The sequence below is a fragment of the Lampetra fluviatilis genome, chromosome 37, assembly GCF_964198595.1.
Source record: "Lampetra fluviatilis chromosome 37, kcLamFluv1.1, whole genome shotgun sequence".
Taxonomy (NCBI): Eukaryota; Metazoa; Chordata; class Hyperoartia; order Petromyzontiformes; family Petromyzontidae; genus Lampetra; species Lampetra fluviatilis.
In genome coordinates this window covers 4442751-4466419 of record NC_136311.1, presented here as the reverse complement: position 1 = coordinate 4466419, position 23669 = coordinate 4442751, and the positions used below count along the sequence as shown (strand labels likewise).

Genomic DNA, 23669 nt, shown 5'->3' with positions numbered 1-23669 from the left:
ACGAAACCGATAGTCATTAACCAGGGGTCGGTAAACCAAATAAACAAGATGCATTTTTTTTCCACCATCATCACCATGACCACCATCATCACCACCATCATCATGACCATCACCACCACCACCATCATCACTATCACCATCACCACCATCACCATCATCATGACCACGACCATCACCACCACCATCGTCACCATGACCACCATCACCACCATCACCATCGTCATGACCATCACCACCACCACCATCATCACCATCACCACCACCATCACCATCATCACCACCATCATCATCACCACCACCATCATAATCACCACCACCATCACCACCATCATCACCACCATCACCATCATCATGACCACCACCATCACCACCATCACCATCATCATGGCCACCACCATCACCACCACCACCATCATCATCATCACCACCATCACCACCACCATCATCATCATCACCACCATCATCACTACCATCACCACCACCACCACCATCATCATTACCATCACCACCACCATCATCATCACCATCACCACCACCATCATCATCACCACCATCATCATCACCACCATCATCACCATCACCACCACCATCATCATCACCATCACCACCATCATCATCACCACCACCATCATCACCACCACCATCATCATCATCATCACCACCATCATCATCATCACCACCATCATCACCACCACCATCATCACCACCTCGTCGTTCTCACAGCCACTAGGGGGCACTACCACACCGAACATCGCAACGGGGATGAAACACCCCCCCCCCCACCCTACGGAAAAGTAAACAAAATACAAACTAAATTATTAAATTACTCGACGACACGAGCGGCCGACGCGCGCGACGGAAACGGATTTTCCGTCGAAGCGGATTGACCGGAACCCCCCCCACACCCCCTCGACTGAAAGATGAACGCGCAGTGGGGCACGCAGCAGGGCACGGGGGTCCCCACGAGCCCCCAGAGCCCCCAGATCCCCGCGGCGGCGTTGGCGTTCGAGCAGCTCCGCTTCCTGAGCCTCCAGCAGCTGCGGGGGCTGCTGCAGAACGACGAGAAGCTCGCGGAGATGGCGCGGGAGCGAGACGAGGTCAGGGGGGAGGGGTCAGGGGTGGGGGGGGGCTGGTGGTGCGGGGGGGGGTGCTGGTAGTGCGGGGGGGGGGGGCTGGTGGTGCGGGGGGGGGCTGGTGGCGCGGGGGGGGAGGCTGGTGGCGCGGGGGGGGGGCTGGTAGTGCGGGGGGGGGGCTGGTGGCGGGGGAGCGAGACGAGGTCAGGGGGGGCTCGCGGGGGGGATAGGGCTGGTGGCGCGGGGGGGGCTGGTGGTGCGGGGGGGGGGGCTGGTGGGGGGGGGGGCTGGTAGTGCGGGGGGGGGGGCTGGTAGTGCGGGGGGGGGGCTGGTAGTGCGGGGGGGGGCTGGTAGTGCGGGGGGGGGGCTGGTGGCGGGGGAGCGAGACGAGGTCAGGGGGGGCTCGCGGGGGGGATAGGGCTGGTGGCGCGGGGGGGGGCTGGTGGCGCGGGGGAGGCTGGTGGCGCGGGGGGGGGCTGGTAGTGCGGGGGGGGGGCTGGTAGTGCGGGGGGGGGGGCTGGTAGTGCGGGGGGGGGCTGGTCGCGCGGGGGGGGGGGCTGGTGGCGGGGGAGCGAGACGAGGTCAGGGGGGGCTCGCGGGGGGGATAGGGCTGGTGGCGCGGGGGGGGCTGGTGGTGCGGGGGGGGGGCTGGTGGTGCGGGGGGGGGGGCTGGTGGTGCGGGGGGGGGGCTGGTGGCGCGGGGGGGGCTGGTGGTGCGGGGGGGGGGGCTGGTGGTGCGGGGGGGGGGCTGGTGGCGCGGGGGGAGGGGCTGAAGAGGGGATAGGGAGCGGCGAGGGGGGGTAAAGGGGGGAAGGGTAACGAGGGAGAGGGGACGAAGGGGATTCGAGGGGAGGGGAAGTGGTTGAGTGGGGATCGGGCAGGGGTCGGCAACCAAAATAACAAGAAGAGCCATTTCTTTCCAATTCGGTGCAAAATTCAGTATTTCAAGAGCCGCAATGCATCTATGTACATACTGTACATACGTACATATCGTCAAGAAGCAGCCCGTAAAGAGCCGCATGCGGCTCCGGAGCCGTAGGTTGCCGACCCCTGGGATAGGGGAAGTGAGGTAGACTGGGGGGGGGGGGTATTGGGGGATCGGGGGGGGGGGCAGTGTGGGGTCACGAGAGAGGGGGGGGGCTATTATGAGACTGCGTTTGTACGGGGGGAGGTGGGCGAGAAGTCCGTACACTCTCCGTGTAGGCGGCTGCCATTGACTGGCACGGCGTGCGGGGTGTAGGGATTTCCCGCCCACCGTCTACAGTTAGGAACAGCGTTTTACAGTCACACGGGGGTTGAACTCAGGAGTCTGAAGTTGGCTCGGATTTGCTATTTAGTGTGGGGGGCAATGAGGGGGGGTATAGAATGGGGGGCGCTGCTGGAATCCGAATGTAAGTTGCTCTTTATTCAATTTAACACGTAGGATTTCGCGGCCAATATTATTCATAATATAGGTTTTTGGGCTAATGAAGTGAATGATTTTGTCCTTTGAAAAACGTGACACGTTTTTTTTACTGTTTGGCCGTGTCGGGTGGTGGAGGGTTACGACACATTTATAAATAACGCGAGCTGACCCAAAAACCTATATTATGCTCTTTATTCAGTTGAACATCTCGCAGATTTTCGCGACCAATATCATCCTTAATATTCTAATTTTATTTTATCTACGCGACTTTACCGAAAGAACCGTTAGAATATGAATTCCTAATATCACGAAAGTTTTAAGTCAAAATCATCCATGAAACAGTTTTTTTTGGGGGGGGGGGGGGGATGAAGGGTGTTAGATCGTGTAAATATATAAATGTGTCGTCAAACCCGCCACCACCCGACACAGTCGAGGTGTGGCGATTCGATGTCTCTTCTCGCTGACCGATGTTCGTGTTTTTGTGTCTTGCGCGTCGTGCCGCGTGTGTCGTTTTGCAAACATCTAAACTACATCTAGAGGCATTGCAAGTGTGGTGGTCATGGGGAGCGGTGGTGCAGCGGTTAGCGCTACGAAACCCGGCGACTCCCGAGTTCGATTCCCGCTCACGGCCACCGCCAACGCCCGTGGCGATTATCCTGAACCGGTCGTGGGCCTCCCCTAGGGCGACTCAGCCCTAGGTCGACAACATCGCCACTTGGGGAGACAAAGGCGGCCGGGCGTGGTGCTGGCCCACCCACCCCCTCGTTGTGCCCTGCCGGCCTTCATAGGTGCTCACTAACAGCACTTGCCCCAACAGTCTGTTAAGGCTATACAGGGGATCAGTGGCGGCTCCTGCAACATCTCTCAGGGGGGGCAAATGTCTGGATGATTGATAAGGATAAGGTCCACCCATGCAATGAATAAATTAACAGCTTAAGCATGTAAAGGCAACTTCACTTCTTTACTATTAATGAAAAATAAAGTGACTCTTACAATACATCTTGTTTGTTTATATACTCACTATTAAAACAAACCACTCAAGTTTTTTTTTATTAAAGATTCCACTAGGTGGGGATAAATTATATTGTTGGATGAAACGTGCTTACGTATGATGACGTTCGCACGTATGATGACGTAAGCACGTTAGTGCATGCCCTCCCGGAAGCCATAGAGAATGCATTGCAGCGCCCCCGTTCGAAAAAAAACATCTTTGAATGTAAGTCTATGGGACCACTCCGGGCGATTCTCAGCCGGAGTGAAATCGCCCAAAAAGAGGCGGTACTCCACAGAACGTGACATGACGCTGATTGGACTATATCCAGAGGCACAGTGACGGCTAGCGTGACTCTGTGGTTGAATGACATTGGTGGTGCGTCGCCCAATCGCCCTAATGAAGAAACCGCCCCTGCAGGGGATCTTTGTCTTGTGTGTACGGGTTTGTGTGTGGATGTTTGAGTGTACAAACATTGCCACTCGGGAGACAAAGGCGGCCGTGCGTGGTACTGGCCACACCACCCATCTCGTGCCGTGCCGGCCTTCATAGGTGCTACTCGCTAACAGCACTTAAAGGCTGTAAACCCAAAAGCCTGTTAAGGCTATAGGGGGGGGGGAGGGGGTCTTTGTAAACAGAGAGATAATCCCGCTGGTGGATGAGCAACTCGAGTTAAGCACTTGCAGGGCTGTGCCTTTATACCCTTTCTCCCCCCCCCCCTCCAAATCCCCCCCCGCCACACCCCTGACCCCACCCCCGACCCTAACCCCACCCCCGACCCTGACCCCACCCCTGACCCTGACCCCACCCCCGACCCTGACCCCATCCCCGACCCTGACCTCACCCCCGACCCTGACCCCGACCCTGACCCCGACCCTGACTCCACCCCTGACCCCACCCTGACCCCATCCCTGACCCTGACCCCACCCCTGACCCCACCCCCGACCCTGACCCCGTCCCTGACCCCCCCCACGTTGTTGTTGCGGGGGGGGGGGGGCCCGTGTCGGTGCTGGGCAGGTGCAGTGCGTGGAGCTGGAGCGCTGCACGGCCGTGGCGAGCACGCGCAGCCTCGCGGAGCTCAACGTGGGCCTGGAGCCGCAGCTGGCGCTGTCGAGGGCCGTGCTGAGCAGCAAGTACCAGCAGCTGCACGAGCTGCTGCGCGACTACCAGCACAAGCAGCGCCAACTCGGTACAAAGTGCTCAAACTGTGCTAACGCGCGGTAGGATTTCGCGACAAATGTCATCCATAGTAGAGGGGTTTTTTTGGGGGGGGGTTAGATCGCGTAAATATATGAATGTGTCGTTAAAACCGCGCCAACACGCGACACAGCCAACTAGTGAGGGTTGTCACGTAAACAGAACGTGCCGTGGACAGGAAGGACAAGAGGAAAGGGTTCGCATAATGCGCATGCATCATGTGGACTTCTCCACAAAATCTGGCTGTCGCCTGATGAAGCTGGTTGTAATTACTGGCGAAACGTCGTGCACTCAGATTGTAAATGTTGTGGCTTGGCTCTCCAACACAGCGGTGTGCTGTACCAGTGACGAATTGGCCACGTTCTGTTTACGTGACAACCCTTACTAGTTGGCTGTGTTAGGGGTGGGCGGGTTTTAACGACACATTTATATATTTACGCCATCTAACCCAAAAACCTCTATTATGGACTTTCTCACTATAAACACATTTTTTTGGCGAGCACGGACCTGGCGATCACAAATGATAGGTCAACGGAAGTGGCTTGTTGTCGTGTCGACATTCATAGCAGCAGCCAAATACCCCGAACGCGTGACGTTGACCCTAAACCTTGGAGGGAAAAACCGGAGGACCCGGGGGAAAATCCACGCGACCACGGGGAGACAAGAGAGGCATGCAAACTCCAAAGAAACAACAAGACACGACCTCCTGTATACCAGGCGAGGTGGTTAACATCTAGCCACCCTGGCACTGCTGCTGGGGTCACACGCAGCACGCGCCTAGCGTGGGGTTACAATGCTGTGGTCGTGTCGGCTTTTGTGAAACAAACACCATGCTGCTGCCAGCACCGCACAGTGTCATCGCCTGTCTCTGTCGAGGAGAGGGGACGACTCTTCTCCCCCCCCCCCTGTCGAGTGAGTTGGTGGTTTCGTGAGCGGGAGGGTGAGTGGGTGAGTGAGTAGGTGAATGATTGGCCGAGTGAGTGTACAGTAGTGAGACGATAAAGGTGAGCAACCCTTCAATCGCGAGGGTATCAACCCGCTTGCTGTACTGCCATCGTACCCTGGCCGGTCAGGGGGTGGCGACATCAACGCTCACGGGGCGGGAAGGAGAAGGTAGTTTCACGAGTGCGAGTGATCCGCCAACCCGCACTGCCCCCCACAGTGCTGGCTTGCTGGCCACGTGGGGCACAGATGCAGAGGGCCGGCTGGCAGGTCACCGGCCAGCAAGTCACGGGGGGAAATTAATTCTGCTTGGTCGTTCATAACAATGAAACTGGATCGTGTCCTGCGCACAAGGGCATCGACAATATTGTTTTGTACACGATATACCGCTAATTATAACAGGCATTTGCTTCGGCAGGATCGTGACAATTGCAGCAATTTCCTCCTCTCGGATTCATCCCGGGAAGAGGGCACTGAATCAACGCACTCGGTCCCAGTGTTGTTGTGGTCGCGGCGACCAATCAGGAGACGGCGTAGCCTCTCGTCCCACTCCTGGTCCACTTACACCCCACCCCCTCCCGTGCCCTCCGGGTCTGTCCTCGTTCCAACCCTCATCGCCCCACAGCCACATTACCCCGCTTGTTGTACACAGCAGTGAAAGCCACCACCACCACTACCACCGCCGCCAGCAAGAGCAGAGGTGGCCAGGCGGTGGCCTCAGATCAGAGACGCCGTTGAACCGGTACCGTAGAGATTCTGGCTTCCATTCTGGGTTTCAGCCGCCCAGATGTGGTTAAAGCGGGTTCTCACGCGGCACGAGTCAATCGCCTCTGCCCCGATGACCGCAAGCTCGCAAAGAGACCAACAGACTCGCAGAGACCCACAGACCCGCATTGAGACCGTTACACTTACATATAGACCCGCAGAGACTCACAGACTAGCACAGAGACCCACAGAATGGCATAGACACCAACAGACTTTCATAGAGACCCGAAGACTTGCCAAGACCAACAGACTTGCATAGCAACCCTCAGACTCGCATAGAGACCCACAGACTTGCATATACAGACTCGTAGCAAAACATAGTACTCGAATTGTAAATGTTGTGGGTTTTACTATTCAACACATCGGTGGACTCAACTAGTAACGAATTGGCATGTTTGGTTTAGGTGACAAACCTTACTAATTGGCTGTGCCGGGTTGCGGCGGGTTTAACGACACGTTTATATTTACGCGATCTCACCCACAAACCTCTATTATGGATTGCAGAGGTCTGTTCCTAAGTCGATTTGTTCGTAAGTCCAACTTTACTCCTGTCGATTCCAAACACGTTGTACGGCATTCACACTAAACACGAGGATTGTTGTATAATCTCCTGCAGATGTAGATTCCGCTGGTTCTTCACGTTTTGCAGATGTAGTTGCCACCACCGCCACATATTGCGCGGCGATTGAACTTACGACTCTCAGTCCAAACAGGCAACTGGACATACGGACAGGTTTATTCGTATCTCTGAAAGTTCGTAAGTCGAATGTTCGTAAGTAGAGGAGTCACTGTATGGAGTGGTAATGAGACCTGGCTCTTGGTTGATCTATGTCACTGTTTTTAGAGAGAGGTTGGGGCAAAAGTACGCCCCATTGCCTTGGGGTCAGAGTGGTCGTGGTGGTGATAAGTGTTGGTGCTGGTTGTGGTGAGGGTGGAGCTGATTATGGTGAAGGTAACATCGTGGTGAGGTGTGTTGATAATAATCGTGGTAAGGGTGTTTATGATTGTGGTGCTGTTACATCAGCGTGGTGAAGTATGCTCAAATAGCTCCCCACGACTCCGCAGACATCCCTCATGCATCAGGGGGTTTACAAAAGGGGCTGCACATACATGTGTGCATGTTCGCATGTTCGTGTGCATGTTCGCATGTTCCTGTGCATGTTCACATGTTCGTGGGCATGTTCACATGTTCGTGTGCATGTTCACATGTTCGTGTGCATGTTCACATGTTCGTGTGCATGTTCACATGTTCGTGTGCACGCATGACGCTTTGCTACAAACCCGGCGACTTGAGGTCGATTCCCCCTAACGGCCAACACCGCGACGATGATCTGAACCAGGCCTGGGCCTCCCCCTAGGTCGACTCAGCCTCGAATGAGTAACCTGGTGCGTTGTGTAAACATCGCCATTGGGGAAACAAAGGCGGCCGGGTGTGTGCTGCTGGCCACCCCGCCCACCGCTGTGCCGTTTCGGCCTTTCGTAGGTGCTCGCGAACAGCACTTGCCCCATGAGTCTGTCGAGGCTATACGGGGGGCCTTTGTCTTTGTGCGCGCCTGTCCACGTGTTCTGTCTCTACCGCAGTGGCGTGAGTCACGCGCGTGGCTGGGAGCCAATGCTGTGGCCAGCTGCCGTTCCGTGGGTGTGTCACACGGGCCGCCGCTGATTGGCTAGGGAGGGGGTTGTGGCCAGAGGTTGTTGTGTGGGGGGGGGGCTGGGAGGTGTGAGCGAGCGGACGCTGCCCCATTGGCTGAAGTGTGGGGGGGAGGGGGGAGCTATAGAAGGTGGTGGAGTCACATTGGATGGGTGGGGCCACGGGGAAAGTGGGTGGAGCTACAGGGAGTCGGGGTGGAGCCTAATTGGGTGGCACCACTGATGGAGAGGGTGGAGCTACAAGGAGAAGGGGTGGACCCACATTGAATGGGTGGAGCCATTTGAAGAGTGGGAGGAGCCACATGGGGTCAGGGTGGAGCTACAACGAATGGTTGGAGCCATAGGAACATGGATTGGCGCCCCTGGGGAAAGTCGATGGAGCCACTGGAGCGAGTGGGTTGGGGCCCCAAAGAAAAAGCGAGTGGAGCTATTGGGGCGAGTGGGTGGATGCCACAGGGAGAGTGGGTGGAGCTACAGGGAGAGTGGGTGGAGCTACAGGGAGAGTGGGTGGAGCCACGTGGAGAGTGGGTGGAGCCACAGGGACCGTGGGTGGAGCTACTGGGGCGAGTGGGTGGAGCCCCAGGGAGAGTAAGTGGAGCCACGTGGAGGCACGTGAGGGCTGTGTACGAACATCACCTCCCCGCGCCACACTCGCACGTTTTGCCACGTGTGCCCCAGTCTCGCGTTTCCACCGCCCATCGCCTGGGGTCAACCGCGGTTACGCAACTGGGCCCGTGTGTCAGCGTGAGGGTCTTTGTGTCATTAGGGGGAGCGGCGGTGCAGTGGTTAGCGCGCTACGCTACGAACCCAACTACCCGAATTCGATTCCCTCTCGTGGCCAATATCGGTGGCGAATATCATCTGAACCGGTGTTGTGCCTCTCCTAAGGGAACTCGGTGTGTAAGCATCAGCGCTGGGGAGACAAATGCGACCAGGCGTGGTGTTAGCCACACCGAACTGCTCGTGTGCTGTGCTGGCCTTAATCCATCCTCGCATACAACATAATAGAAATAAAATAAGAAATCACGGGTCTCTTGGGATTTCGCTTTACTTGATACAGCAATTGTGCTGTGACCGTTCCACCTGAAGACGGAAGCTGGTGTTACCTCCGAAACGTCGTGATTTATTATTTTATTTCTATTATTTTTTCAAAAAATTTTTTAATTATAAATTGTTTTGCCTACGTGACTTTTCCGAAATAACCTAAGAGTATAGGGGGGTTATCTGTCATTGTTCAGCCTGGGTGGTTGAGTGGAGGCCAAGAAGAGTGACTGCTGCATAATCACCACGCAGCCCGACAGCGAGAGGTGATACCGGATGTGGCATGCCGGGCACGGCAATACATGCTTGAGATGTGTTCCGATCACGTCTGTCAATCTGACAATCTGTCCGTGCTCAGAAGTGAGTTTTCATTTTGTTGGCCTGTGCTTGTGCACCGCTGCCAACGCAGCAGTAGCAGCAGCAGCAACAGCAGCAACATCCCCAAATAAAAGTAACGATACGCACGTTCGGAGACTTCGTCCGAATTGACTCTGTTGGGAACATCGAAGCGAGTTTGGAGAATGAAGGCCGCCACTTGGTCGAGACTGGCTACGGAATGGGCCAGCAAAGGGTGCGGGGGGAACGTGGAGATGGAGCGGTGGCGACGGCTTGGAAGAGGTCGTCATCCAGCAGTGGATGACTATGATGATTGTTATGATTCCAGGAAGTGTTGCGAATTACGTGCGAACCCGACAAAGCTATTGGCTAGGACACCGGTCGGAAAATAAAATAACAATGAGAGCCAATTTTTTCAAATTCGGTCAAAAAAAACTCAACATTTCAGGAGCCACAGTGCAACGTGAATAACGTCATTAAGCGGGTCCTTAAAAGAGCCGCATTCGGCTACGGATCCGCTGGTTTGCCGACCCCTGGACTAGAAGCTGGAGGGAGGGCGATCTGTGTGAGAGTAGGTGAGGGGGAGGAGTGGGGAGGGGGGGTCTGGAGGTAAGGGGGTAGCTGGGGGGGGGGGTGAAGATGCCCGATTTCGCCGCCGTGATTGGAAGAGATTGCGAAACCTCGCGTGCGGCCTGGGCCTAACGCGAGTCCCAGAGGGACACCCATCAATCACCTGGTTTGCGCTAACGGGGACGATTGAATCATCCACCTGATGGGGTTTCCTCGGAGGTTAACGGCCCGGGTTGACCCGCTGCCTCACCCATCCATCCACCCATCTACCCGCCCGCCCACTCTACCAAAACCTCGACAGCCTTAAGCAAACCAGCCCGGCCCCGCAGCGCTGATTGAACGCTCACGGCTGCCCGTGATGACACCATAAATAGCCACCGTGGCCCTAAAAGTAAACAATTCTTTAAAATGTACAGTGTATATAGATATAACAGGCAACGTTTCGGGCAATGGCCCTTCATGGCATTATTGCCTGAAAGCCGTAGCCTGTTGTATGCATTTTTACTTGTTAGGGCAACTGTGTTATTTTTTCTTTTTCTTGGTTCTTTCGGTAAAGTCACGTAGAAGGGAAATAATAAAATAATAAAAATAAAACATAATAAAATAATTCTCACGACGTTTCGGCCACAACGCAAGCAGCCGTCTTCAGGTGAAGACCAGGTCTGTCGGAAAGACAGACGGAAAGACAGACCTGTTCTTCACCTGAGGACGGCTGCTTGCGTTGTGGCCGAAACGTCGTGAGAATTATTTTATTGTTTTATTTTTATTATTTTATTATTTCCATTCTATGTGACTTTACCGAAAGAACCGAGAAGATGAATCCCTGCAGTCACGAAAGCTTTAAATCGAAACTGTGTTATTATTCGTGAATATTTGTCGCTGTAGTTTGTGCTTGTGCACCACTGCCCATTACCGTAACAACAAAAACAATAGCCGCCACTCGGTGGCGGTGATGCCACCACGGCGCTTGTGCCAAGGCGAGGTGCACTTTGAGTTCACCAGTGAAGTAGCGCACACACTCGCGCACACACTCGCGCACACACGCGCGACATTGTGATTATACCGATGTTTCGAGTCTAGTGAGACGATGCTGTCAGGCCGGCAGCCAATTTCTGCACCAAGTTCTGCACTCACGTTGGTGTGATCATCAAGTTGACAATTCTATTGAAGATTCAAGAATCCCTTTTTGTGCCACCCTGCCCAATCTTCCACCCACCCTCGGGCCCCCTCTCATCCCCACTCTCCCCTACTACCCCCCACCGCCCTCCCACCACAGCCGAGAGTTTTGACGGCAGCTGCTGCCCCGAAACGCTGCTCGCCCTGCTTCAAGCGGAAACGGCCAAGGCTGAGGAGGAGGCCGAGGTGAGTGATTTGCGATCGAGAGACGCGGAGAGACGAGAGAGACGAGGGGACACGCGGCTCGGGGAAGATGTAAATACTCGCTCCCTCCACTCCTTCCTGTTCCTCCCCTACCCTTTCGTGATCCCTCAGAACCCCCTATCGCTGCCACTCGTTTCTCAACCCTCTCACGCCCCTATTAACTACATCGTTCCATTCTGTCACCGTTCTGTAAGCTGTGCCAAGCTCCTTGTGTGAACGCACTCTATATATATATAAATTAGTTAATCTTCTTGGTTCTTTTGGTAAAGTCACGTAGAAGGGAAATAATAAAATAATAAAAATAAAGCATTAAAACATTGTTATTATATTATTTTATTATGTTTTACTATATTATTTTATTATGTTTTATTATTTGTATTGCTTTATTATTTCCCTTCTACGTGCCTTTACCGAAAGAACCAAGAAGATGAATCCCTGCAGTCACGAAAGCTTTAAATCGAAATATATAAATTAGATTAATATATAGAGAACTGCAGAGCTTGGGCAATTGTTGGTACGGCCTAGCGGCTGCCTTCTCCGCCCATCTGCGGTTCCTCCGCCTCGTGTCTCCGAGTCGTCGTGCTGCTCCCTCTCCTCGGGAGCGAGCGACAACTGTGCGGCGGTGCCCCGTTGCCAGTTGGGATGTCGCTCCTGAATGGCGCTGTGCCTGTCAGGCACCGGCGGGCTGTTGACGGCCTGCATCACCCGGAGAGCGGAGGGTCAGCAGTGAGGAGGGCGGCACGGCCATCCAGCCACCGCCCCCCCAACTTCCCCGCTCCGCCCCCCTCCTCTCTCTCTCTCTGCCCTCTGCTTTACTCTCTCCTCCATCTCTCCTGCCTCCTCCCCTCCCTGTCCTCTCCTCTCCCATCTGCTCTCTCTTCCCCTTCTCTCCTCCCCTCTCCTCTACTCTCCCCCCCTCCCCTCTCTACCCCTCTCCCCCCCCTCCCCTCTCCCCTCCCGCCCTCTCCCCCCCTCCCCTCTCCCCCCCTCCCCTCTCCCCCCCTCCCCTCTCCCCCCCTCCCCTCTCCCCCCCTCCCCTCTCCCCCCCCCTCCCCTCTCCCCCCCTCTCCTCTCCCCCCCTCCCCTCTCCCCCCCTCTCCTCTCCCCCCCTCCCCTCTCCCCCCCCTCTCCTCTCCCCCCCTCCCCTCTCCCCCCTCTCCTCTCCCCCCCTCTCCTCTCCTCCCCTCTCCCCCCCTCCCCTCTCCCCCCCTCCCCTCTCCCCCCCTCCCCTCTCCCCCCCTCCCCTCTGCCCCCCTCCCCTCTCCCCCCTCCCCTCTCCTCTCCTCTCCCCCCCTCTCCTCTCCCCCCCTCCCCTCTCCCCCCCTCCCCTCTCCCCCCCCCTCCCCTCTCCCCCCCTCCCCTCTCCCCCCCTCCCCTCTCCCCCCCTCTCCCCCCCCTCCCCTCTCCCCCCCTCTCCCCCCCTCCCCTCTCCCCCCCTCCCCTCTCCCCCCCTCTCCCCCCCTCCCCTCTCCCCCCCCTCCCCTCTCCCCTCCTAAGTGAACCAGGCTGTGTACGGTGCACCCCCCCCCGCCTCAACCACCACCCGCTACCCTCCCCACCGCCCCGTGGTTATTGTGCTACACACAGGCGTAGGATTGGGATGGGGCGGGGTGCGGTTAGGGAGCAATTGGTGATTCTGGTGTGGTGGGAGCGGGGGGGGGCACACGGGGGGGACTGTGTTTATTCAAGGAGAGCGTCTGTCTGCCCCGGCCGCTATCCGGGCCTAATAGCGGATTAGCCGCGTCTTAGTGCAAAGCTCCTTTACCCACAAACACCCTTGGCGCTGATAAAAAAAAAATGAAAAAATTCGCTCGTATTTTTATTCTTATTATCATCATCGTTTTAGTTGCGTTCGTTCGCCCGGGGAAGGCCTCGCCGAGTCTCGTGACACTTGCCTAAAGAGGGTCCTGCCAGGTATTCACGACGGAAGATTGCGTCGGACCAGCGACCTCTGCCAAAGGAATGCGGTCAAACTAGAGTCGTACATTTATGAGACTGGCGGTGGGAGCTGTGGTGGTAACAGAGGGTTGGCGGATCACGCAGACCACCCTCGTGCAGCTCCATCCCTGCACGTGGTGTCACGCCACCTCCTGGCTTTCCAGCGTACGTACGGTGGCAGAACAGCAAGCGGGATGACATCCGTCTGTGATGGGGCCTAAGTGTGGGTACTGCCACCTCATTCAAGACGTCCGGCCGGCATGGAAGAGTAGGCCCAACATCCTCGAGTGGAGAACCATCCGGCAGCAGTGTGTCGCGAGCAGCCGAGCGACTGCAAGGCTCCTCCTTTGCCTCGTGCCTTTCATAAATGATGCTTACGACCGCTCTGAGCCGGTCTCGCGCGATCCGCTCTGAGCTCTGACTCTTACGGCCGAGCGTTGTTGGCATCGAATTAAAATATCATCCACGCTCTCTCCGGAGTTAGCGTCAGTCCCAGGCTGGGTTACAGCGATGCGGGGGGCAGTGGAGTGGGTGTGAATTCCTGGACCCTGTCACCAATCACCGTCACTGACAGATTCTGGCTTCACGAGCACACGATCGAATTCCCAGCGCAATTTGTTACTTTGCTAAAATAAAAATAATCTTCGCTGCGATTGCTTTTCCGGTGATGTCACTTTGTTTTTTTTTGGCTCAATGCGAAAGGAACGCCAATTTTCAGATCATCATAAATTGTAATTTCCGGATAAATCGACGGTGCAAATTTAGCTAATTTGGACACCGCACCTTACTCATTTGCATTCACACACACACAGCAGCAATCATCACCCCCTACTGGCAGACCAAAGTATGTTAAACTTCCTTCGTACCGTGTGTAGCCAACCGTGCTGTTCTCAGATGCGGGGGAAGGACAACAAACTAAACACACAAATATGCTCTAAAGAAATTAGTTTTCAGTCTCGATGAAAACGAATTTCTTTAGAACAGTGGCTTCCTCATATCGGAAGGAATAGCGTTCCAGATGGCCGCAGAAGCGCACCTGAATGTGCGCGATGCAGTGACCGTCTTTGCTCGATGGTCAGCCAATGCTTGAAACTTGAAATCTGAAAATCGTGAGCTCATCCCTAATTTTTTTCATTTTAATCTGGCCGGCTGCACGCGCGCGCGCCCGGTGTCTCCGCAGGCCGTGGCCGAGAGCTTCCTGGCGGGCGAGCTGCCGCTGGACGACTTCGTCGAGAGCTTCCTCGCCCGACGCTCGCTCATCCACCTGCGGCGCGCCAAGGCCGACAAGCTCAAGGAGATGTTGCTCGACCAGTGAGGGGGTCAATGTGGCACCACAGACCCACGGTGCGGACAGACGGACGATCAGCTGCGGTGGACCCCCCCCCCCCTCCACCGTGAAACGAGACCCAACCTGGAACAACCTGGGAAGGGACTTCACGGAGAGACCCTCGTCGTGAAGTTCTGACCACGGAACCACCGCGGTGACAGCAGAGGTCGCAAACGGGTTTTGATTCCTTACCCGTACCCGGCCGCACCAGGGTCGCAAACGGGTACCCGTACCCGTACCCGGCCGTACCCGTACCCTACCCGTACCCTGCGGGTACGGGTAAGGTACGGGTTTCGGGTACCTGATTGCGACCTCTGGGATGAAGCCATGTTGCAGGCGCGGGTGGGTTGATTCTAGGAACTTGAATTGTGAGAAGAGACAAGACGTTGGGAAATGAGTGACAAACAGTTACTCACCAGTGACTCACGGTCTACCCGTACCCGGCCGCACCAGGGTCGCAAACGGGTACCCGTACCCGGCCGGGTACGGGTAGCCGGGTATCGGGTAGGGTACGGGTATCGGGTACCCGGTTGCGACCTCTGCGTGACAGACCCCTTGTGTGGGTGTCGATGATCGCGTGCCGCTGGGAATTTCTGCTCGGTAACGCCGGGCAGCTTACCCGGCGATGCTGCTGCCAGTGGTGCGCAAGCGCAATGAAAACTTAACTTTTTTTTTTACTTTACCACGTAAGGGCCACTGAGCTGCTGTATAGCTATTTTTCATAAGCGATCAGCTACAAATGGTAGCTCAGCAAAGTGGCTTGCCAGGTGGAAATGTATAGCAGCCAAATAATCTAAACGCATCTTTCTAAACGTGGAGGAAAAACCGGAGAACCCGGAGAAAAATCCACACGACCACGGTGAGAGAGACACGCAAACTCCAAATACACAACAGGTGTCAGGGTCGGGAACGAACCCACGACATCCTGCATACCAGGCGAGGTATTTAACATCTCGCCACCGTGCGCGCAAAAGCAAACTCTATGATCCCCTCGCCAACCAGCGTCAAGAGAGCACAGAAAGGGAGACCTCGTCCCCTTTCTAAGGCTGGTCGCTTAGCCCCCCTCACCATCCAACTTCCACGTGCAAGGTTAAGCAACGGTACAGCCTATAACACCTGTTACGCATGGTGGTCGCCCATCGAAACAATGTCCAAGCCTCCATATAGACTCCGAGATGGGATGAGATCGGGGGCAGCGCGCGCTAGTTTAGTCATAGACTAGCATCCCCTTTGCAGCATAAAATCTATACAGTGTAATCATTCCTTATATACAAATAGTATGCGAATGAGTGGAGCGGTGGCGCAGCAGTGGTCATCGCGTTCACTGCGTTACGAACCCAGTGAACTTTTGATTCTGGCCACAGCGCTAACATTGGCGGCGAGCGATGATCTGAACTGATAATTCACTCGCCACCGGCGGGTGCCAGCCGTAGCTGGGAATCAAAACTCAAAGGGTCGTTGAGTTCGTAGCGCAGCAGAGTGCACTAACCACTGCGCCACCACTCCACCCCACCAAGAAGTGTACATTGTGAAGGTGTTCACATTAATAGGGTCATGGAGCCGTGTGACATGTGCTGTGATGTGTTCGTTATTTACTTATTTAATTGTCCGTCTCCAAATTAAATTGAGTTGAGCAATGTTTACGTGTCGAATGCATTTCTTTGCTGTCTTATCGAGACGAGTCTTTTCCTGCCATAGAAATGTGGAATTTCCACCATTAGCACGGGGCAGTTCTCACTTCGGGAGTTGGGGGGAGGGGGAGGCACTTCAACCCCTCTACATGAAAATGCTGGTGGCTGATTTTTTTGGTAAATCGTATTCATTTAAAGAAATAAAATTATGTGATGGGTGATATGTGTGTGCGAGTTTGATATCACTATGTAACACGATATTTGTTCCTGGGTAGCAAGTGTTATTTTCTAATTGCTTATGCCTCAAAAGTATAGAAAATGCCTATTATTCCCCACAAACTTTGCTTTCGTTACAGTGTATTTAGTAGAAGAGGTGGGGGGGGGGTATGGTAACCCTCGTGAAGATGTTCAAATACGAACGAAACTTTAGAGTTAAGTTGCGATTAGGGACTCTCCCTGCTGGAAATCGGACAGATTCTAGGCTTGACAAACACGTGTAGACATAACCTGGAGCTAAGTTGATTTAAGTGGCGTGTCCGCAAACGCACTTTGCCCTGGGTTAGCCTTGTGTGTGGGCTTCCGTGTAGCCGAGTAAATACTTCCAAACTGAACTATTTTTTATTCGGTGACGCTGCCGCGTCGACACGTTCTTCGATAACACCGTGGGCTTAAAAGGGTGATGTTTCGGGCAACAGCCCTTGTTCATAGCACATAGAGAGACAGAGTGGATGATAAGAGTTGGAGACTGTCCTTGCAACATGTTATGGGCCCTGACGCCTGTATATTTGGAGTTTGCATGGTCTCTTTGCCCGTGGTCGTGTGGATTTTGGCTGCTAGCAATTTCTACTTGATAAGCCACTTTGTTGAGCTATCGTTTGTGGCCAGGTCGTTTCTGAAAAAGAGCTACATAGCTCAGTGGACCTTACCTGGTATGATAAAATAAAAAATTTGATTTATATCATGGGGGCCTGATTAAATGTTTTAATAGTTTTACTTAAAATGTTTTCTGATGAGCAGCCGTTTAAGTTAGCATTTTTATAGTTGCACCGATAGCAGCTATCGAGTAACACGAGGCAACCCCTTCAATAATTATTATAATGAAACGAGTATTGCTCGTGAACTTGTAAACAAAAAATGTTGCCGGCACATTGCATTGCGGGGAACATTCCTTCATGCGAGGGCGAGGCACGCGATCCGAAGCGATACATTCCTCGAACGCGGGATAACAGACGGCGTTCCGGAATCAGCGCGTCTTGACGATTTTTCTTCCTCGCGTATAATGTACATATTTTTTGTTCTTTAAAAAACCTGAATATTTGTACAAGCGGGCGACCGCCGTTGAGTTGTGCACCCCAGCGACCCCACGTGACTGGTTCTGCAGGTCGAATGGGTTCACACACGCAGTGCCGTGCGAACGGCACCCCCCCTTGACCCCCCCGTGACCCCCCCCCCCCCGTGATTCCCCCCCCCCCCCGTGACACCCCCCCCCCTCCTCCCCCGTGACACCCCCCCAACTCCCGCGACATTTAACGCGGAGTGTACACGTGGTCGATCCTGGTGGCATTCAACGTAATAAACAAACCCACGTCGATTACAAATAACGTCACGTGGCGTGAAAACGTGGAGCACGTGCGTGCCTGGGTGGGACATGAAGCCCGCATGCCCAGCCACCGCATGCCTAACCAGCTTTTGTTCGGTTGGATGGAGGAGGCTAAACGGGCGCGGCACGGGCTAGATAAGAGATGGAGTGATGTGGTAGAGGTGGATGTGGAGCTGAGTGGACTTGCCGATGACTGGTACCGGCGGTGTCAAGATCGGCCTCTGTTGAGGAGGCTCGTGAAGGACGCTGCTACTGGGCAGTTGGAGGCAGTTGCCCTCCAGCAATAACGAGCAGAGCAGAGCTCGTTGTGGGGAGGTGATACATCGGCCAGCCATCTGGGTCTGTCGACCCGTGGCACCTGGGTCTGCCCCGTGACCTCCTGCCAGCGGGCGTTCGACACTTTCACGTGGCCTTAACGTGCACATAGCCTGGCACTTCGTGGCGAATGGCGATTGTTGTTGATCCTGGGTGACGTTCGACGAAATAAATAATTAAACCCGACAGTTGTCACGTAACGCTGGCATTTCCACAGTTCTTCCCGTCAAATGTAACAACGTCATTACACGAGTTTACCGAGGAAAGCCTCAATGAGTCTCGAGACGTGTTTTTAGGAGGGCCGTGCCAAATGTCCGCAGTACGGAGCGATGCTTGCTGCTGCTGCTGTGTGTGTAATCCCAATCGAGTAACTCGTGTCGTAATATTTTTTTATTTGGCAAATTCGGATCATGACGCCGACAGGCAATGGGACTACTTTTGCGAATGCCGTCACTGGGATCTTTAAAGTCCACTTACCAAACTGGTGGCGCGCAGTATTTTCACGGTTATTACACGGACCGCAGTATTAATCAGGGCGTCCGCTGGAATCGAACCGTGGACCTCTGTAACAACAAGCGCTACTGCTCGACCACGTCACCCACCTCGTATTAAAAATAATTATATTCGCAGCCCGAGGAAACTCTGCATGACACAACAACCTCATCGGAGCTGTCATAGAACAAGTCTTGTTACTCGTCTGGCTAGGGAGGCATCGAGGATGCTTGATTTCATTTCCCGTGCCAGTCTCCTGCAACTCCGAACAATTTTCACCACTGCTGCACACAGCACAGATCCGGCCAAAGTTGGAATCCTGTTACCATATCTGGGGTGGAGCAGCCAGTTCCTACCACACTGTACTCCATGGAATTCAATGCAAAGTCGTCACGGTTCATTTATCCAGCACTCACCGATTCACTCGCTCACCGGCGGTCAGTCGCCTCGTTATCACTCTTCTATCGCTGCTGCTACTACCATGGTTACTGTTCCCGTGAACTTCCCTCGATGATTGCTCCATCCGTGTTGAGGACTCTTGTTCTACCAGACTGTGTCGTCTCATCCGCACACAGTTGAACCACCACCACACTTACACGTCACAACAACACTCGCTCACCCACTCACTCGCTCACCCACTCACACACACTCACAAATTCACTCACACACTCACTCACCCACTCACTCACACACTCACTCACCCACTCACACACTCACTCACCCACTCACACACTCACCCACTCACACACTCACTCACTCACCCACTCACTCACACACTCACTCACACACTCACTCACCCACTCGCTCACCCACTCACTCACACACTCACTCACCCACCCACCCACTCACTCACTCACCCACTCACACACTCACTCACTCACCCACTCACTCACACACTCACTCACCCACCCACTCACTCACCCACTCACACACTCACTCACCACACAAAAGCTCAGCTCACCTAACCTTCTGCTTCTTCCCTCGCGCCGCTCCGCTGTGGAATTCCTCTTCCAATCGTCGCCTCTTTACCCCGAGCTCTTTGCCGATTGCACATTTAACGGTGCCTTTTGTTGCTGGCCGCTTGGCGTTGAGAGGCATTGGGGCCAGTGCCCAGCCCTCATGATATACGACCAAAAACACGTCAATCCACTGCTGGATGAGCACCTCTCCACACCGTGCGGATCGTGTGGTGGTGGATTATTTGAGCAATACTGCACCGCCCGAGTGAGTAGGGTTAGGTCAAGGCGGGAGAGCGTAGAAGCCCTTACAACGATGCATTTTGCTGCACTGCCAACCACGCAACAGCGTGACCTGTAAGCAAATTACCGTGCGCACCGTGGTTGCACATCCAAGCTCCGTCCAGGCTCAACCCTTGCTTAGCTTCCGAAATGTGGCGAGTATATGGGTGCATTGTGGCTGGTTAGTCCATAGACCGAGTTTAAATGATGGAGCAGGAGAGTAGGTTAGCTCGTTTCTGGGAACCTAACTTGTAGACTTAAAACAACTGTGTGCCAACGTGCCTGAACAAGCCCCATTTCGCACCCCCGATTAGCACGGTTGCCTACGTATGGTGCGAAAGAAGTTCAACCTACATGCATTTCAGTTTGACACGTAGTAGGCTTTCGCGACCAATAACATCCATAATAGAGGTTTTTGGGTTAGATCGCGTAAATATATAAATGTGTCGTTAAAATCCCGCCACCACCCGACACAGCCAACTAGTAAGGGTTGTCACGTAAACAGAACGTAGCCAATTCGTCACTAGTACAGCACTAGTGTGTAGTGTATAGTGTAGTGTATAGTAGTGTAGTGTATAGTAGTGTAGTGTATAGTAGTGCAGTGTATAGTGTAGTGTATAGTAGTGTAGTGTATAGTAGTGTATAGTGTAGTGTATAGTAGTGTAGTGTATAGTAGTGTAGTGTATAGTAGTGTAGTGTATAGTATAGTGTATAGTAGTGTAGTGTGTAGTGTAGTGTATAGTGTAGTGTACTAGTACAGCACACCGGTGTGTTGGAGAGCCAAGCCACAACATTTACAAACTGAGTACGACGTTTCGCCAGTAATTACAACTAGCTTCATCAGGCGACAGCCAGATTTGTGGAGAAGTCTTAACGTTTCGTTCCTTAACACATCTACCCCTCTATATAAGGAACAAAACAAGTGGACTTCTCCACAAATATGGCTGTCGCCTGATGAAGCTAGTTGTAATTAATGGCGAAACGTCGTACTCAGATTGTCAATGTTGTGGCTTGGCTGTTCAACACAGCGGTTAGTGCTGTACTAGTACACTACACTATACACTACACTATACACTACACACTAATGATGTACTAGTGACGAATTGGCCACGTTCTTCTTCTTGGTTCTTTCGGTAAAGTCACGTAGAAGGCAAATAATAAAATAATAAAAATAAAACAATAAAATACAATTCTCACGACGTTTCGGCCACAACGCAAGCAGCCGTCCTCAGGTGAAGAATAGGTCTGTCGGAAAGACAGCGTCTGAATGAACACCACCATGCTTGGCAGCGTATATTTTAGCTGGGTTAGAGGAGGAAGGGCGCCTTGACAAAGGAATTTGCATATCAACAGAGGAATTTAGCATATTTATGGCAAATGCAGATATGGAATTAGTCACTACTTGTGGAATGCGTAGGACGTGGGGGGGGGGTCTCAAAGTTATATTATGCCCGTGCATGATGTAGGATTAGCAGCAACAAAGGGAGGAAGTAGGGTTAGCAGTAATAAAGGGAAGGAATTTTTAATTGTGAGGCGCTGCAGCAGCCACTAAATGTCCACTCGCAAGGCGCAGTCACCTTGCACCGTACAGCTGCTACCGGGCGTGTCCTTTCCGATGCGTGATCGCAGGTGAGATGTAAGTAGCCTGTCGCTTATTTGCGTGTACAGCGCTCTCCATCCCTGTGAAATGTTGAGTGAGAAAATCAATGGCACGCACGTCCTCTCCTGTGAACTTCACACACACACAGGCATACACCTTCTTGGTTCTTTCGGTAAAGTCACGTAGAAGGGAAATAATAAAATAATAAAAATAAAAAATAATAAAATAATTCTCACGACGTTTCGGCCACAACGCAAGCAGCCGTCCTCAGGTGAAGAAACAGGTCTGTCGGAAAGAGAGAGTCTGAATGAGACGCCCCAGGCTTGGAGCGACTATTTAAGCTGGGATGGAGGGGGAAGAGCGCCTTGACAAAATAATTTGCATATCAAGAGGTATTTAGCATATTTATGGGAAATGCAGATATGGGATTAGTACTACTTGTGAAATGCGTAGGAGGTGGGAGGAGGGTTTAAAGTCATTATGCCCGTGCATTATGCAGGATTAGCAGAATCAAAGGGAGGGGGATAGGGGTAGCATTAATGAAGTGAAGGGATGTTAATAGTATGTAGCTGCAGTAACTAAACCACCACGTAAACAACTAAAGTATAAACTACACCTGTATACATTTTGACCATCACCATGATCAGCAGCCGCGATCTGCGCACCGCTGGATGAAGACCCACACCATCTCTCACGGTCTCGCCACTCAACGCTCCATATTCTAGACCCATGCACGCGAGCTGATTTCAGCACTCCATCTCGCTTGGCCGGACGCCATCCCAGGGCGTGTCCCGCCTCCACCTTTGGCTGCCAATCCGTCGCTAAAATCATCAGCCGCCGGCTACTGTCCCATCCAGCCGTGACGCGCCTGGCCCACATCCTCTTAATCTCCTTCGCGCGCCATCGCGATGTCTCTTGCAGACATGATTCCCTGCAAAAGGTTTCTGTTTGGTGTTTTAACACATTAACACCTCTTTGAAGAAATGACACTCTACGTGACTTTACCGAAAGAACCAAGAAGATTTAGTGTGTCGGTAGGGACCTATGACTGGTGAGTGTCATTTCTTCAAAGGTGGTCAATTCGGACACCATGGCAGCGGCAGTGATGGGACAGATAAAGTTGCCCACTCACATCGAACGACGTCGCGTCATGTTGCACGTGAACTGTGAAGCAGACGGCGCGTATTTGGTACGGTTTAGGGGCCGTCCATAAATGACGTCACGCGATTTTGGACGATTTTTTACCTCCCCCCCCCCCCCCATCGTCACACGGCGTTACAAAAAGTCAGACCCCCCCCCCCTCAAATATGACGTCACAAAGCTCTGCCCCCCCCCCCTAAATATAAAACATGCTTCAAATCGCTTTAAACTATTGTCATTGTAGTGCGTAATTAATGTGCCGCTGCACTCTGATGTTGTAGGAGAAAACATTTATTAAAAAGTCTATTTAATTAAGTAAAACGTGTTGTCTATTTTTATTTAAAGTTGCGTATTTGACGTCACATTTCTCACCCCCCCCCCCCCCTCGTCACACATCGTCACAAATATCTGACACCCCCCCCCCGCCCCTAGGTGCGTGACGTCATTTATGGACGGCCCCTAATGCACCCGCAGTGATACGTTACGACCAACGCGCCCTGCCGGGCTCTGACCGCGAAACTCTGCAACAGAGCGGCCGTACGCGCTCCCGCTGGGCCCTGTCAACGGTGCCAATTATAATTATGGCACGAACTTGGGGAATGGCACACGAGGGAGGGTCGCGCCAGGGCAACGGCTTAGGGGGGGATAGGACCACGTCTCTGGGCCACGTTTCGCAAGCCGTGCGTAAAACACGTGGCAAAGTTGGCCGCGTTCATGTGCTTCACGGACAAGGGAGTCCGTCGATTGCGTTGCCTGTCTGATGAATAGAGGCGATCGATACGTGTCTAAGTATGGACTGGCGCCTGTTAGACAGGTTACTGTTTTGTGGAAACTGCGTCGGCAGTGGTCAATTAGAAGACTTAACAACAACAAAACAACTCCGTCTCCCCGATGGACGGCCCCTTCAGACGAGTTCCCTACTTTGTCTGCAGCTCCGACGTTTCGGGCAACGGGCCTTTATTTCCACAGCACGTCAATGAAGAAGGGCCATTGCACGAAACGTCATCGCCCATTATATGTTTACGGGTTTTTTTCCGT

At 53.6% G+C, this 23669-nt stretch overlaps 1 protein-coding gene across 1 annotated transcript; it reads left to right on the top strand.

The window, feature by feature from the left end:
* Nucleotides 1–695: 695 nt before the first annotated feature.
* LOC144945276 (vacuolar protein sorting-associated protein 37B-like) lies at nucleotides 696–16451 on the top strand. The gene is made up of 4 exons (XM_078873663.1): nucleotides 696–1097; nucleotides 4487–4658; nucleotides 11247–11332; nucleotides 14469–16451. The coding sequence occupies exons 1-4, from the start codon at nucleotides 921–923 to the stop codon at nucleotides 14601–14603; spliced, it is 570 nt and encodes a 189-aa protein (XP_078729789.1). The 5' UTR covers nucleotides 696–920; the 3' UTR covers nucleotides 14604–16451.
* The last annotated feature ends 7218 nt before the right edge of the window (nucleotides 16452–23669 follow it).

Bases quoted from the DNA above. Each gene is read 5' to 3' on its own strand.
- LOC144945276 (XM_078873663.1), top strand. From the start codon at position 921: ATGAACGCGCAGTGGGGCACGCAGCAGGGCACGGGGGTCCCCACGAGC. The intron at 1,098-4,486 runs GTCAGGGGGGAG...GGTGCTGGGCAG, and splicing joins TGGCGCGGGAGCGAGACGAG to GTGCAGTGCGTGGAGCTGGA. The intron at 4,659-11,246 runs GTACAAAGTGCT...CTCCCACCACAG, and splicing joins GCACAAGCAGCGCCAACTCG to CCGAGAGTTTTGACGGCAGC.